The sequence below is a fragment of the Pipistrellus kuhlii genome, unplaced genomic scaffold (genome assembly GCF_014108245.1).
Source record: "Pipistrellus kuhlii isolate mPipKuh1 unplaced genomic scaffold, mPipKuh1.p scaffold_m20_p_2, whole genome shotgun sequence".
Classification (NCBI taxonomy): Eukaryota; Metazoa; Chordata; class Mammalia; order Chiroptera; family Vespertilionidae; genus Pipistrellus; species Pipistrellus kuhlii.
Window position 1 is genome coordinate 39420943 of NW_023425515.1, and position 17467 is coordinate 39438409.

General features: G+C 42.2%; 1 protein-coding gene across 1 annotated transcript in view; it reads right to left on the bottom strand.

Moving 5' to 3' along the window:
• Positions 1-11347: 11347 nt before the first annotated feature.
• Positions 11348-17467, bottom strand: part of MASP1 (MBL associated serine protease 1) — a 60429-nt gene continuing 54309 nt past the window's right edge. The window contains exons 13-15 of the mRNA XM_036445534.2: positions 15945-16012; positions 13382-13481; positions 11348-12945 (exon numbers count right to left, since the gene is read on the bottom strand). Coding sequence (XP_036301427.1) covers positions 12755-12945; positions 13382-13481; positions 15945-16012 — 359 coding nt within the window. The 3' untranslated portion in view covers positions 11348-12754. The remainder of the gene's footprint in view (positions 12946-13381; positions 13482-15944; positions 16013-17467) is intronic.

Sequence of the window (17467 nt, forward strand, 5' to 3'; positions counted from 1 at the left end):
AGAACTCCTGGCAAGCTTTTAAAGACATAACAGTGCCCCGCCTCCTCCTCAGACCATTAGAATCAGAGTTTCTGGGCATGAGTCTGAATATCTGTACTAGAATAAGACTCCCAGCTAACTCATCTGTGCTGTCTGGTACAATGCTTTCTGAGGAACAGGCTTTTGCTGACACCTGATCTTGTAATAATGAGCCCTGAGATTTCCTTAATGACCTGCTTTGGATTTTCTAGGACTACAGCTCAGCTTCTTACTCCCACTCCCTACCCTGGGGACTTGATCTTTCCAGCTCCGGTCTTCAACCTTGGCTTTATATTGTTCTGAAAGTCTACATTATTTAATTGACCATACTTGCCAGATGCTTATCAAACTTTGTTATAATTACTTGTCTATGACTATACTCACTGCTAGAATGTGACTCCAATGTGGAAGTGACATCTTTAGATCTCACTGCTAGATAGTGTCAGAGTGAGGATTCTAACCCTGACTTAGTTTTACTTTTAATATATATTTTAAAATATATTTTATTGATTTTGTACAGAGAGGAAGGGAGAGAGATAGTTAGAAACACCGATGAAAGAGAGTCATCGATCAGCTGCCTCTTGCACACCCGCCACTGGGGATGTGCCCGCAACCGACGCACATGCCCCTGACTGGAACCGAACCCGGGACCCTTCAGCCTCCAAGCCGATGCTCTATCCATTGAGCCAAACTGGTTTTGGCTTAGTTTTACTTTTAGTCCAGAACTCTTTCCTAAAGTATTAGGTCGTCCTGCTCTATAGGAAGACGTCTACAACCTATGGAGGCCCCTCTGTCTTCCTTATACTTGCTATAGATGGGGGTTCTAGGCTTGTTCACCAGCTTTGTCCTGTCTTGGCAAAGACTTCTCTAGGACAGTTCTTTCTTTGCACTTGCCACATAATGGACTTGTTAGAATGTACCCTAGGTGTAACAAATGAACTCCTCAGGGATATTTCAGGATCTCATACCTCTCCCAGTGGAGTTTCTGTGCAATGACCTTGATGTTCCAGTTCGGAGGAGACCTACAGGCACTGGATTATAGTTCTGGAGGCTGAAATACTCAGTGTGGGGTCAGCAAGAAGTGCTGTCTTGAGCTACTTCCCTCAAACTCATAGGGACTGGGGACCAGCCCAGTGGAAGAACTCTTCCTGGGGGTCAGGAGCATTGAGAACAAAAAATAAATAAAATTAAATAAAATTAAAAAAAATCACTAAGGTCAACAGATTAAGTTTATAGACCATCAGAGCTGTAAGACATATTAGATACGTTATATTGGGCCCTAATGTCATGGATAGGGAACCGAAGGCTAGAGAAAGTAAGGAACTTGAATGTCATAGTACAGCATGAAGTAAGGGAAGATCCTGAAATTTGGGGTTAAGAAACATTTGATCCCTGGCTCTCTGGCTTACCAGTTGTATGGCCTTAGGCAAGTTACTTAAGCTCTTCAGCCTCATTTTTTCCCCCTCATCAAAAAATGGGAACAATACTATCTGCCTTGGAGGGCAATGAAAAGAAATAAATAATGCTTTGTCTGTGGTGTTACCTGATAAAGAGCACATGCTCCTCCTCTCCTTCCCCTTTTCCTTTCAATTGACAGCTTCTCCCCATTTTGAGTCCAGAAAGGCTTTTTCTTTGTGAGTTGAAGCTCTGATGGTAAATGTTTTAGGAAAATCCTAAAGGCAAGGGTTAATTACCCAGCACAAGGCTGAGACCTGGTCTATTTTAATATATGTAGAGTCCCTTCTTTTCTTTTCCTCAATATATTTCAAAGCAAATACTTTATTTTCTAGAAGCATTGTAGTCCCTCTTCATTCTTTAAAGATAGATATTTAAAAAAATCTCCCCAAGCAGAAAACAGCAGTGGTTTCTGGGCTTCATTCCACTGGCTGAAATACCCTAGAAGGAATTTAGTTCTTTTCCAAGATCCTTTCTGCTTCTCAGTAGGACTCCCAGCTAAGGAATTTCCTTTGGAGTCATTTTTGGCATTGTGTGGGTACTGCCACATGCAGAAGGGAAATGAAATCCTCCTGTTGTATGGCTATTTGGTCACTGGACCTTCTTGGGAGGGTGGGTGAGGCTAATATAGGAGCTGGGCAACTTGGATTTCAGCCCTGGTTTAGCCATTATGAAGATATCTAGGCTGCTGACCTTGGGTGACTTAGTTCTTTCCCCCCTGAGTCTCAGTTTCCTTAATTGTAAAGCAAAGAGGGAAGATGATCTGAAGGATCCCTGCTAGCTCTGACCTTGTCACAGATTGCTGCTTATTCCTATTTATCCTTGAGCATTTAGGATGGTGACTTGACCCTGACTCCTCTAGTAGGTCATCTAGAAGTTACCCCAGGATTTTAGTTTGCTTAGGTTGGTTTGGAATTTGACCCTCTTAATTAAATAGCCACACCTTTCTTTCCTTTCCATCCTGGAAGCAAACTTTTATAAATCTTACTCTGACTAGACTTCTCTATAGATATTCATATTTGAAAGGCAGTTACCATGAGAGGTACTGACTTATATAAGGACTTGGGTGGTAGTGATGGAATTTCAGTCTTAATCTCCTCATTTCTAAAATAAGCCCAATATTTTCATGTCTGTCTATATTATGAGGACATATTTCTAGTAATAATTAATGTCGTTTTCTAATACTTTTTTAAATCGAATTTATTTAAACAATACAACAAAATTTAATCAACAATATAGTTGCCATTGTTTTCTACTACTTGTGCCCAACACTCAGGAAGCATTTTAATCCCTCTGTTGTAAAATTCTTGTGATTTTGATGCAAAAAATTCAGTCAATGCATTTTTGAGGCATTCTTCATTATTAAATTTTTTTCCAAGAAGAAAGTTTTGCAAAGAACGAAACAAATGGTAATCGGAAGGGACAATATCAGGAGAATATGCAGGTTGAGGGAGAACTTCCCATTCCAACTGGCACAGTTTTTCAGCAGTGATTCTTGCAGTATGCGGTTGTGCGTTATCGTGGTGAAGAATTACGCCCTTCCGATTAATCAGTGCGGCTTCTTTTTCTCTTAAAGCTTGGGCTAACCTTTCCAATTGGGCACTATACACTGCACTTGTAATGGTTTGGGTAGATGGTAAAAGTTCATAATGAAGAATTCCTTTAAAATTCCACCAAACTCACAGCATCACTTTTTTCGCATGCAAGTCAGGTTTTGGAGTGGGCTGCGGAGCCTCATTTTTGTCCAACCATTGAGGCCGCCTTTTCAAATTAACATACAGCACCCATTCTTCATCTCCGGTAACAATTTGCTCTAAAAACGGCAAACAGTTTTGACGAGAGAGGAGTGAACTGCAAATTGTGACTCTTTGATTACGGTTGTTGTCGGTCAACTCATGAGGAACCCATTTTCCAAACTTTTGGACTTTGCCAAGTGCACGCAATTGATTGGAAATTGTTTTTTGTGAACAATTTAAAGTTGTCGCAAGCTCTTGTTGGGTAATTTGAGGATTTTGCACCAAAAGAGCTTGAAGAGCTTCTTGATCAAAATTGGACACACGGCCTCGACCACTCTTGTTATCAAACGAAAAATTTCCCTCGCGAAATTTCTCAAACCAACGCTGGCATTTTCTGGCGCTAACTGCATCTTGACCAAGAGCACCATAGATGTTTTTTGCAGCCTCACTTGCTTTTCTTCCTAATTGGAACTCGTAAAGCATGCAGTGCCGAATATGCTCTTCATCCGCCATCTTCTTAGCCCTATTTTTGCAACAAAAACCAAACCAAACACAAACTTTTTCAAGCAAAACTTGTTAATTGCACTTCACACGTTCTGTAGATACCACGTGTTTGAAGGTTATGTCAATACAAGTCAACGCCAAGCAAGATTTTAAACGAATGTTTAAAAACGACATTAAGTATTACCAGACCTATAATATATTACCTATTTTTAATATTAACTTATAATGAATGTTTATTGAGCACATATTATGTGTCAGGCATTGTTCTAGGCTCTGGGAATATAGTGAAATGCAAAGTGACTAAATCACTGACCTTATGGATAGTAGAGGAACTAGACAATAAACAATATAAGTAAGATGTGTGGTGTATTAGTGTTAAGTAGCAAGGAGAAAAATAAAGTTGGCAGAGGGGATAGGAAGAGCGGGAATAGAATTACAGTTTTTGATTGGGTAAGTAGGGAAGGTCTCACCAAGAAAGTGACATTTGAAAAAATATGAAAGAACTGAATAAGGGGAATGACATGTGTAAAGACTCTGAAGTAGAAGATAGAATTTTTAACTGTGAGGAGGCCAATGTGGCTGGAGTGCAGTTCAGGCTTAATAGTCATGACTACTGTAGGTGGTAATGGGGGTCAGAGTGGTAATGGGGGTTGGAGCATTGGTTTTTAATGAATGAGACAAGAAGCCACAGGAGGGTTTCAACCATGGTATAATGAAAAAGGTGCATTCCAGGGTGGTGGTCTGTACTAAGGTGACAGCAGCTATCGATAGAATTGAGTCAAGATCTATTTTAAAGCTAAGCTGAGAGGATATGCTGATGACTCAGACATGGGGTCTGAGAGATAGAGAAATCAAAGAAGCCTTGAGGTTTTGGCCTGGGTAACTGGAAGAATAAATATAGTTACCACTTTCTGCGATGAGGAAGGCTGTGTAGGAAAAGGTTTGGGAGCACTATGAGGAGACTGGTTTTGGACATGTGAAGTTTGAGATGTGTTTTAGGCATTCTGTTAGACAGTAAAGGTGAGAAATACCAAGATGGCAGTTGACTATTCACACTTGCAGTTCAGAGGAGAGGCCCAAACTAGAGATAAAATTGGACTTATCAACATTTAGATAACATTAAATGTCATGAGATTAGGTAGGGCTATTTATACAGAGCGCTGGGGCTCTCCATGAAGAGAGGTTGGAAAGAGGGAGAAACCAATAGAGAAACTGTGGAAACTTAGGCACAGAGAGCATGATTCACTTGAGTTTTCAGAGCCATTAGGCAGCTGATCTTGGACTGGAGCCCAGGTCTTCAAAGCTGAGGTTCCAAGCTCTTTCCACTTGTCCAAAGCACCTTCTCTCTCTTGGAACCAACTTACTCTTTGGACCAGAATTCTGTCCACGTCCCTTGCCTGGTACATGTGCTTTCATCAAGTCTGAGCAGGACATGGATTTTTGTCTTGTTTTTCTCAGTGTGTTTGAAGTATTTAATATTTTTTAAATGAATTAAAATTAAAAGACTTAGTGGGAGGTGTAGACTTCCAACATGGATTTAGGCATTGGACATGCAAACTTAAGACCAAAGGAAGATGTTGTCAGTCTTGTTTAAAAGAAAGATTCTGTTGTTTTGGATCCCAGTTACAGGCATGGGGCACATGTGAGTGTTTATTGAGTGGGATTAAATAAACCAGAAAGTCCCAGGAGATGGGCGAGATGGGCGACATGGAATAATATAACAGGATAAACAGCTCAAGGGGAGATGAGAGGCCTCACTTTCAAAGTAGGTCAGCATCTTCTGAGACTTGGGCCTGGACTGCATCAACACATACCCCTCAGGTCTTTGGAGCTTGCTCTGGTTAGTGCTGGCCTGTTGGTATGGACTGGGGATCACAACCTGCGACTTTGCAGAGGCCTCCCCTGGGACTGGCAGATGTTGGTGGGGAAGATATGTTCCCACCCACATCGATCTGTTCATTAGTCAACATGCTTGCCTTGGGCATGATCCAGACTTGACATACCTTCTGGTCATAACACTGGCTTGTCTTAATGCCCCATTCCTCAGAGGGAACTCACTTGGAGCCTTGTGATTGGCCTCAGTGTTGAAAGGGTCTTGGATCTTTTTCCTGTGATCAGAAGCTCAATGCTGGGAACTGAGCCTGTGTTTTTGCATTTAAATGACATTTTTCTTATCTTCTTGGAAAAAAGGCCAAGATGCAGGATTTGGTTACAAAGGCCTTGTTTGTCTCCTGTCAAGTTCAGAGAACCCAGTTCCTTCCTTTCTGGTGACAAGCATGGATGGCAGCAGCCACAGAAAGAGCAGGGGCCTGAAAACCATTACCAGCTTTGGGTTTGGGTCCTTGCCCTGTTTCCTCTCTACTTCTTTACTAATTCATCCTGAAGTGTTAGCAGAGGTTGGGAAACTGTTAAAACTGGCTTTTTTTTTTTTTTTTAAAAAGGTCCTGCCCTAGGTTCTCAGAGCCACAGGAAGCAGATTTCTGTTCTCTTTTCCACAGGCCTAACCTAATTCAGGGCCAGGGGAGTCCCTTGCCTGATGTTCACAGGCCATCTTACATTTCTCTACCTTGTGCCTCTTCTCCTTCAGCTTACCCTGCACTAATGCTTCATTTGATCATGTCTCTCCTTGGTCCCCAAACTTCAAATGTCTCCCCATTTCCAAAACCAAGCAGTGCATCCCAGGCTGAGACTTCAGATCTTTCTCTCCCAGTTTGTCTGGCTCTCCAGGGACACGAAGTCACTGTTTCCCCCAAACACTACTGTCTTTTTACCTCCCTTCTTTCACAAGTGCAATACCCCATGCCTGGAATGCCTCCCCTGACTTCAGGTTATACTGTGGAGTAAAAGAGACCTCTTTCCAGGAAAACAATGCAGACATTTCTGAGCGTGGGTGTGGCTGAGAGTCACATGGAAGTTCTGGATCATGGCTAAGAGCAGCAGGTGCCCACACTGTTGCTGCCTCTTACCAGCTGTGTGACTTAAATCAAAGACTCGAGCTTGGGTAATGGAGGCTGCCCGCATTCTTTAGGGGTTACACACCAAGCAGGGTCACCTGGAAATGTGGTTCTCAAAATGAATTATCTGGGGAACTTTAATCCCCCAATTCCAATGCCGACTGATTATATTTGAATCTCTGGGACGGGGCTCAGACATCAGTGGTTTTTGAAACTTCCCAGATGACTCCTTGTGCAGCCCACTTTGAGAACCCTGGTGCAGAATCAGTGCAGGAAGAACTTGGGCTCCAGAGTCCATCAGAACTGGTTTCAAATCCCGGTCCCTCCATCTCCTAACTGCAAGATCTTGGGTCACACCTTAAAAAAAACCAAAAACCCACTTTTATTTTTAGAATTATTTTAATTAACAGAAAAATTGTAAAGATGGTACATAAAGTTCCCATATAACCTACATCTAGTCTCCCTTATTGTTAACATCTTACATTAGTTTGGTACATTTATCACAGTTAATAAATCAATCTATAATTCCCAGGTACCAGAGGGAAGCCCGTGCCGGCAGCTAGGGGGAAGGAAGGCCTACTTTTACATGCATTTTTGTGCACTGGGCCTCTAGTACTCATATCTTATTCTTAACTGAAGTCCACACTTTCTTCTGATTTCCTTTGTTTTTACCTAATGTCCTTTTTCTGTTCCAGGAGGCCAACTAGGGTACCATATCACATTTAGTCATCATGCCTTCTTAGCTTTTGGTTAAGTCTCCTAAGGCTGCCATAACAAAGCACCCCATACTGAATGGCTTAAAACAACAGAAATGCCTTATCTCACAATCTGAAGACTAGAGGTTTGAAATCAAAGTGCTGGCAGAGTCAGGCTCCCTCTGAAACCTGTAGGAATTAATCCTTCCTTGCCTGACCCTAGTGTCTGGTGATTGTCATCAGTTTCTTGGCATTCCTTGGCTTATAGCTACAGGACTTCAATCTCTCCCTCATTGTCACACAGTGTTCCCTCTTGTGTCTGCTTCTCAAGTCTCTTCTTATGGGGACACTGGTCATATTGGATTAATATGAACCAGATCATACTGCAGTATGATCTTGCCTTAACAAATTATATTTGCAAGGAAACTATTTCCTAATAAGGTCACATTTGGATGCATTGAAGATTAGGACTTCAACATATCTTTTGGGGCAATACAGTTCAACCCATTACAGGATCCTCTTGGCTGTGTCAGCTTCTCCACTTTCCTTATAATTGATGCCCTGAACAATTTTGAAGAACATTGGACAAGTATTTTTAGAATATCCCTCAAATGGGATTTTTCTGATTTGTTTCTCATGATTAGACTGGGGTTATGAGATTTGCGGATGAAGGAAAAAGCGCAAAGATGCAGTGCCACTTTCACCACAGCCTATCAAGGCCACATATTATCAACAGGACTCATCACTGTTGATATTAACTGTGGACACTTCACTAAAGTAGTGTTAAGTCAGGTTTCTCCACTATAAAGTTATTCTTTCCCTCCCCCATTTGCATATTGGACCCTTTGAAAGGAAGTCACTATATGCAGCCCACACTTAAGGGATGGAAAGTTATTCCAGCTCCTTTGGAGCAAATAATTTACATAAATTATTTGGCATTCTCATGGGAGAGTCGTCTATTCTCCCCATTTATTTATGTATCCAGAATTTATAAGTATGTACTCATGGATATTTACTTTATGTTTTGAGTTATAATACAATATAATTTTATTTGTTTGGTAGCTCAAATTATTCCAGCTTTGGCCATTGGAGCTCTTCTAGTTGGCTCCTGCATCCCTTTGTCATCCCTCCATCATTGCACTTCCTTAAGTTCTAATCCAAGATGTTTTAGGCTCATCTTGTACCAGAAAAATACCCATATTAGAGCAGGGAACATTTCTTTGCTCTAGTCCTGGATAAGCCATTTCTTCAAGGAGTTTCTTTTATTGGAGAAGAGTATTAGAAGCCAAAATTTGAACACTGTGTGAATTTGTTGCTCTTTCTAGGCTGGGCCATATTTTCAGCCTTGCTCTGCTCCAGTTTGCTCACCTGTAAACTGGGTATAATAACAGTAATAGTATATTCATCATAGGTTATTGGGAGGATTAAATTAGGGAATTGTTTAAGAGCTTAATGTAGTTTATATCAGATAGTAAGTGATCAAAAATGTTAGTGATTATTTCCCATACAATTTTTTTACATGTGAGCTAAGTTTAGTCACCAAAATTCTTTTCTATTTGCTCATTTTCCTGAAAAACCCTCAGAGATTTTTTTTTCTGCTAATAGTTTATAGATGGAGAAATTAAGTGGATAAGGGAGTCAACTTATGCTGAATTAGAACCTAAGTGTCTTAGTTTCAAGCCTATTATAGACCCAAATGGATCACCATCTCTGCCAACTGAGGGGTATGGATTTTTATATCCTTGATTCTTGTCTTCCTTTGTTTGAAGGACTTCTTGGTTGTATTGATTCTTAGATATCTGTCACCAGAAAATATTAGCTCATGGCATAAAGGAAGTAAAGTACCTCAATCCATAACAGACCACTCATAGATACAGTACCACATTTTCTGAACCAAACAATTGAACACATGATCTGGAAAATTTTTTTTTTTCTATTCTGGGTATGGATGAAATCAATATATGTAATTTGACCTTGAAAAATTGACATCTTGAGATATATTGATAATTTACAGGAACAGTAGGACAAGGTATTTAATCAGAACTGACCAGCAAAACTTAAGACAAGCTACTATTTTGATAATACGATCTTATCATAGTCTCTCTTTTTATGGTACAGTGATCCTAATCAGATACAGACAAATGTTGGATGAAATGTCAGTGCATAACAACATACAAGCCAACTAGGATGCTTTGACTCAAGGCAGATGTTTATTGGAACAAATGTGTAGTCACCTACAAAGACAACAGCTTCTGTTGCTAATGAAATTGGCATGGTGCTTACTGAAAATAACAACCTCCGTGGTATGAAATCATAGCTTTAGCTATAAAAAAAAGACAAACAAAAAAAACCCTGTCTTCTAGGGAGGTGGGTTTTAGTTGCATAGAAAAGATCTTTGGGTTCATTTCCAAGTTACAATGGGCTGCATTTGGAGGTAGTGAGTTTCCCATCTCCAGAAATGTTCAAGAAAGGGGTCATGGAATTAGACAAGATGATCCTAACAGACACTATAATCCTCTGCCTCTGACTCTGAGAGATTTCAGTTTCTTGGACCTTGGCAGTAGTGCAGGGGCTGATACAGTCTTATGCAGCACAGTCAGACATCTGCTCACAATTAAGGGTGAAGTTGCAAATGGGAGAACAGATGGGATAAACTATGTCCAGCCATAAGTCAGTACAAATATCCCCACTTTTTGAAAGTTTGCTTTATCTCACTTCACGTTCACAAAAGACGTACATTAACATCTGCTTCATAGAAAATTTTCACTTTTAAGAAAAAAAGGTGAAAAGCAAAATTAGTGTTCAGCATTTGTTTTGCAGCAGCTGCTATAAAAGTAGCCAGAGTGGTCCTGCTAAGCTTCTTTTGGGAAACTCACACAGCACTCAGCATCTGGCACCACAGCTCTGCACTGTGTCTGTGAGCATCTGTTACTTCACCTCCACTTATTTTATGCATCCTGTTAGCAATACGTGTCCTAAGGTAATGGTTTATTCACTTTACACTATTTTGACTTCTGAGGGTTTCATAGGAATGCTCTCCTTTCTATTAGTGGAGGGAAATCAGTATTTGCATACAAATCCTAAGGCCAAGTCCCATTGTTGTCTCACTTTAAAGAGAAAGTCCCTTTAATTGTTGGTCTGCTTCCAGAATCAGAACATTGGTCTACCAGACACACCATTTTTGTGAAAGAAGATAGTGTAATCTGAGAAAAGCCTGAGGGGACATTTACTCTGTTCTCTTTCCTCCTGGAAGGCCTTCCTGTCTCACCTGTGGAAGTACCCACTCTCCTAAGGTTCAGCTCCAGCACCATATCCTCTGGGATGCCTTCCTGATGCTTCCTCCTCCAATGTCTCCATGCTGCTCCCACACATCGCAGTGGGTGGGGTTCATTCTAATCATGGTGGTCATCTGTGTATGCCAGTTCCCTCTGTTGGAGCTCCTGGAAGGTAGGAGGCATATTTCCCTCATCTCAGGAGTCTCTGGGGGCAGTCAGCACAATCTGGGACATTGGAACTGCCAGACAGTACTGTGCGTCAGAGAAGTATGGAGTTTTGGAATGACTTAGGGCAATTCCAAACTTTGCATTACACTTCTTTTTTGGTGTATGAAACAGCTCCAGCTTGCTTGACAAATGTCTGCTGGAGTTGGGTACTACTGTGATCTTCCCTTTATAGAATAAACTGCAGCGCACAGAGAGGTAGAAAGACCAGAACACAAAACCAGAAGTAGCTCAGCTGGCATGGATCAGTGGTCAAGTGTCAACCTATGAATCATGAGATCATAGTTCAATTCCTGGTCAGGGCACATGCCCAGGTTGTGGGCTCGATCCCCAGTGTGGGGTGTGAAGAAGCTGATCAATGATTCTCTCTCATCACTGATCTATCTCTCCCTCTTCCTTCCTCTTTGAAATCAATAAAATATATTTAAAAAAAAAGAAAAAAAAAGAACCAGAAGCAGGCTGTGAACTGCTGATCCTGAGCTTGCAGCCTAGGACAGTGTCCATAAGTCTCATGCCTTATATCTTCTTTCAGAAAGAGACCCTGAATGACTTTAGCAGCTGCAGAGCAGGTCAAGAACTAAAATATTCCATGAAGACAAAAATTAATAGGACCAAACAGGGACTTGGGGCTTCTGATCCCCTGAAAGACTCAAGTCTCAGGTTCTGGAGGGGATGAGGTCTCAGGGAGCTTCCCGAGAGAGGAGTTGGCTCTCCAAGGGGATTCTATGTGGGAAATACTTACGACCATGTGGGCCTAGGTTGTACAGGGTATGGAACAGGGGTGAGGAATCAGAAGAAGGACTGCATGGGGTAAGCTGTGGACACAGGGAGAAAGGGTTCAGGGGCCTGAGTCTAGTCTCTCAGGGCTGACCTTGTGCAGCTCAGGTTCTCAGGAAAGGAAGGAGGTTGGGCATAGAGCAGATGCTCTGCTTAGTAGTAAGGAAAGATCCCTTGACTAACATTTTGGCTGAGCTATGTCTTTGGGAACTAGGGTTTGGTGTTGCTGCAGCAGCAGTATTTTCTGTCAAAACTCTATTGAACCTTAAGGTATTTTGGCTTTTTGATTACTTTGGCTTTAACTAATAATAATAAAAAAAAATGGCTCCACTAGGTCATTGATTGTCAGGGCTGGGAGGGTCCTTTGGGATGAGGGGAAGGGACTTCCTTAGAGCCACACAGGGAGCTAAGGGTAGAGTTGGTTCTAAAACCTGGTGTCTGTCAACCATTGCCAGTCTCCCTCCTTGCCCTGCTTCTCACAGGCAGTCTCAAAATTAGGTGTCTAACTCATGCATTGCTGTGGGACATGCTATAGGACTAAAATCCTCTCTCTTTTACATTTTTAGGGGGGACAGGGATTGGGGTTTGGAAAGGTGCATGGTAGCAAAGAAGCATAGGATATTTGGGGCAGATGAAAGATAGTTAAGGTTGAGAGAAAGAGTACACACTGATCAGACCTAAGCCCAGCCAGGATTTGTAAGAGAATTTTGCCTGCCTGGTAGACATACTCATATTCTGCTAAGTCATATTTACTTTATGCCTGCACTGTGCTATGTGCTATGTATATATTAATTAATTAGATTCTCATCAAATTTTTATGAGGTAGGTAAGGCATGCCATTTTCAGAATATGGACAAAGAAACTGAGATTAAAAGAGTTGAAGTCATCTGTCCATTGTTGTAAAACTTGTAAGTGATGGAGGCTGGATTCAGCCCTGTGTTCTGATCACTCAGCTACTCTGCTTCTCAAAAGAGAGTGAAAAGGGGGCTGAGATGCCTCCATTATTGGCTAGGAATGGATGGGCTGAATGAGGCAGGTGAAGGGTGAAGGTGTCTTGCGTCAAGTATTTATCCTCTTCTGTTGACTGACCATGGGCAGGTGGTGAAAAACTGAATTCAGTTCTTCATACCGGTGACTCTCTGGATCCAGTCCCTGTTGCTGTAGACGTAGGAATATACTCCGTAGAGGTCCTTCTTTCCACAGTCCTTGCCCCAGGATACTACGCCCACCTGGTACCACTGGTCTGTCTCTTTATCCAGGGTCACCATGGGACCTCCTGAGTCACCCGCACAGGCATCCTTCCCCCCTAAATATAAAAAAAGAGATGCAAGTCAAAGTAATCTGTCCCCTTCCCTAGCCCCAAATCCAAAATAGCCTCTTTCTTCCCACTGCTAACTTGTAGTTCAGAGAATTGGGCACGAGGGGGTGCAAGCAGATCATTTGCCTCAAACATGGGCTCCTGAGAGCTCAGTGATTTTAGAAAGTGCCAGTTAAGGATTCTTGTGTTTCATAGGTGAAAAAGTGAACTTGGAGAAGGGAGTAATGGAAATTTCTTAGCATTCTTCTCTATGACGTCATTCCTCTGGCAGAACCCTCCCTCTCATGAACACCCCCCCCCCCCCAACCCTTTCCTGTTTAGCTTACCAGACTCCCAGGTGTTCTGCCCTTCCATTCCTGGGCTCTGCACTACTTCAATGCATGAATTAGACATCAAATTATTATATACCAATCACTTGACTTACCTTCCTTGAATCCAGCACAGATCATGTCCCTGGTCACTTTCTTCTTCAGTGGGGCATAGGCCTCCTGACAGGTGCTGTGAGCAACAATTGGGACTTCAATCTGAAATACAAGGCTATCATTGGTCCCCACTCCTGGCTGAGGTATCCTTGCTGTTATGACACCCCCTACAGTTGGCTGCTCCCCAGCTGGAGGAGCTTGGAACTACCTTAGACCTGATCTCAGAAATTGCCCTATGGTGCAGGTGAAGAAATACTGCATGGAGTATCAGCAGATCCATGATCAGGTATAGTCTTAGTCATAAACTTGCTGTGTGACCTTGGGAAAGTCATTTGCCCACTTTGAGTTTCAGTTTTCTCATCTGTAAAATGGTAATCATACTTGCCCAGCACATGCATTATTTCAAATATGGCACTTTATGCAAAATCTATGGTCAGTCTTCTTTCCCCCTTTCCTACCATTACTGACTGGGGGCTTAAGTCATGTTGCTTAATCCCTGATTTTTAGACCTCTGTGACTGTTTTCTCATCTGAACAATATAAGTCACAATATTTGACATACTAACCACACAGACAATGGAGGAAAACTGAATTCAGTTCAAAGAGGAGATGGATTTGCAGATATATGATGCTTTGTAAACTATGAATGCTATATAAATATTAGTACTGTAGGGTTACTGATGTTCACCTTGCAGCAAGCATTTACTGACATTCTCCCTCACTACAGTATGAGCTTCTAGACACTAGGTCTGTATCTTGTCCATTTCTGTCTTATGTAACTTGGAGCATATTAGAGGGCCGATGCGCCCACCCCAGCTGCCAGCACCGGCTTCCCTCCAGCACCTGGGATTCAGGCTTTTCTTGGGCCACCAGCAGGTAGCCAGAACTTGGGCTTCCCTCGCAGCCCCAGCTTCATCTGGAAGGTTGTCTGGTCTAATTAGCATATTATGCTTTTATTATTATAGATTTTGCATTGATAAATTGATACCTGAAAGTAAGGTGTTGTCATTATCATTGCCCTTGATTCAGGTTGAAGCTAAATGTTAGCATAGATGTGTGGACTAAAACAAGGAAACTTATGAGTTTAGTTCAGCCAAAACAATAACTGAATGGGTCATATGGTCTCAAAATACAGATTCTGTTGACCTTTGCAGGGAAGGGACCAGAGGATATTCAGATCACTCTTGGGCCTTGGCCTTCCCACATAAGTGGGGAGAGGAAATAAGGGCAGGGAAGTTGTGAGAAAACTGTTAAGTGCCTGACTGGCCTTTATTTATTGTTTAGATATTACTGCCTCTGGGAAGTCCTCCTGAGCCCCTAGGACAAGGTCATATTTCCCATTATACATTCAGGAGCATTCCACATTTCTCCAGCATCACAATTATAACATTGGTAACTACTGTCTGTATTTCCCACTTGACTATCAGCCCAAAGAGTCCTGGAACCAGATCTGTCCTTTTATCCCTCATCATACCTAGTAGCTAGTACAATGTCTAGTACATGAGAGGCACCAAATAATAATATGGGATTTAATAAATGAAGAGTGAATGGCTGTTGCAAATTTGAAAATTTAAAGTACTTAAAATAACATGTGTTGAAGGATTTAGAAACCAGCTGTGGCAGTCATAGAACCCAGCAATATCAGAGCCAGGCAGCTTTTGGAGGACATCAAGTATTGTCCCTGACTTTGCAGCTTGAGATACCAAACTATAGTCCACAGAGGAAAATTACTTATTTAAGTTCACCCAGCAAGTTAGCAGGAGTTAGGACTAGGAGCCATGGTTTCTTACGTCTAGTTTAGTGTTCTTTTATGTAATGACTAAAGGCCTAGTGCAAAAAATTTGTGTATGGGAGGGGGGGGGTTCCTCAGCCCTGCAATCTGGGACCACTGGCTCCTAACCACTTGCTTTCCTGCCTGATCACCCTTAACCACTCTGCCTGCCTGCCTCATTGCCCCTAACCACTCACCTGCCTGCCTGATCACCCCTAGCCACTCTGCCAGCCTGCCTGATTGCCCCTAACCGCCTCTGGCTTGGCCCCCACTGCAGTGGCTTCATCTGGAAAGACGTCCGGAATGATGTCTGGAAGGTTGTTCAGCTGTCCTATCTAATTAGCATATTATGCTTTTATTATTATCGATGTGAATGTGAAATTCTAAATGCAATAGTTAAGTTCATTATTGTAAGGACTGCAGCTCTCAAGAGCTTATTCATTGGCTCATTCTTGTTTAATCTGCAATGTGACTCTTTATTCTGTACAGATGGACCATCCTTTTGGGTGTCCAAGCCTGCTATTTTCTGCAAAAATTTCTATGAGCTGAGTCTTTAATATGCTACAGAAATAGTCAACAATGTTTAGAGACTAAAGATCTATGACATGCAGAACAAACAGATCAAGCTTGTTGGGAGTCAAAGTGTTAATGAACACTGAGGTGTGTGCTCACCTCTGGTGTCTTTCTCATCCACTCCCTGCTCCAGCCTCCAAGTCCCTAAGGGGAAACATGGAGCAGGAAGGTCTCATGCGGAGAAGGGGTGTCACTCTCTGTAGGGCATAAGTTAAACTTTACCTCCATCAGGGTCTCTGGTAACCTTTGTAAGAACTGCTTCCCCCAGCCACTGACGATGACCATAGTCCCTGGAGGAGAGAAGACACAGTAGGAGAAGAGAGACTGTTTGTGGGCTTTTTAGAAGGTTGCATCACCCTCTGCTTGAGGAGGAAGGGTTGAATTTGACCCCTCAGAGAAAGCCAACTTGGTGAGGAGGGAAACTGCTGGGTTGGAGGTAACCTGCAACAGAGGTCTAGGCATTTGTTTCTATGAACCATTAGCTGATTTTCTTAGTTGTCTATTCTCTCCCACTCCCAACTAGCATGGAACCTAGGCTCCATGACAGCAGTCATCTCATCTGTCTTGTTCACTGCTGTATCCCTATGCCTACAACAGTACTGGCACATAGTAGGTGGAAAAAATAAAAAGTTCAGCTTAGCCCTAACCAGTTTGGCTCAGTGGATAGAGCATCAGCCTGCAGATTGAAGGGTCTCAGGTTCAATTCTGGTCAAGGGCATGTACTTTGGTTGCAGGCACATCCCCAGTAGGAGGCAGCTGATAGATGTTTCTCTCTCATCGATGTTTCTAGCTCTCTATCCCTCTCCCTTTCCCTCTGTAAAATATTCAACAAAATGTATTAAAAAGAAAAAAAAAAAGAAAAACCTGGATTCTTGGCCCCAGATCTGCTTCTTACAAGCTGGACTTTGAGTAAGTCACATCACCTGGATGACCCTCAGTTTTCTCATTTGAAAAATGGGACTATAATACCACCTCAGAAGACTTTTATAAGTGGTAAATAAGTTAATGAATATAAAGCAACTATATATGGTAGGCATGCCTTTCACATTGGCTTACTCTACCTAATACTTCTCAAATTTCATTTAGCCATTTTTTTTTTTATAACTTCTTTGAACTGAAGGAGTTTAGCTGTAACATGTCACCCCTGAACATCTAACAGAATAAAAGGGAAGCTAACTGCCCTGGTGGGACTCTCATCTCTGTTGGATACATTTGAATATAGTATTTCATTTAAATATAATGACCACCCCATGGGGTATTATCCTCAGTATAGAGGCAAGGGACTTAAGGCTCAGCAACTTCCTCAAGGTCAACCAGTTAGGAAATGTAGCATGGGGAGTGAGTCTATGCTGTGATAAATCTATTGTCCCTCAGTTCCAAACTTACCCTTCTATACTCTGTTTTGTAACCCTACAGATGAATTGGCACTTCTGCTTTTTCAGGGGGATCCTGAAAATAGGGGGCACTTCCAGGAAGGCTTGCCATTACTGTTGACATTCCCCCTCCCCCCAACAGTGGTTTCTTAACCCAGCGGAGGTGCTTGGTTCCAGTTGTTTCCCTAATGGGGCTTCTTCCATAGGAGTCAGAGTTCTTGCTCCAAGGGTCCCTGTCCAGGCTTCTAGGTTCTATAACTCCAACCTTTTCCCTTTGTCCCTCCAGCCCCAGGAGCAGTAGTTTCTTCTTGCAAGTACTACCTCTATTATCTCAGCATTCCCCCATTACTACTCTAGTCCTCCAGGACCCTA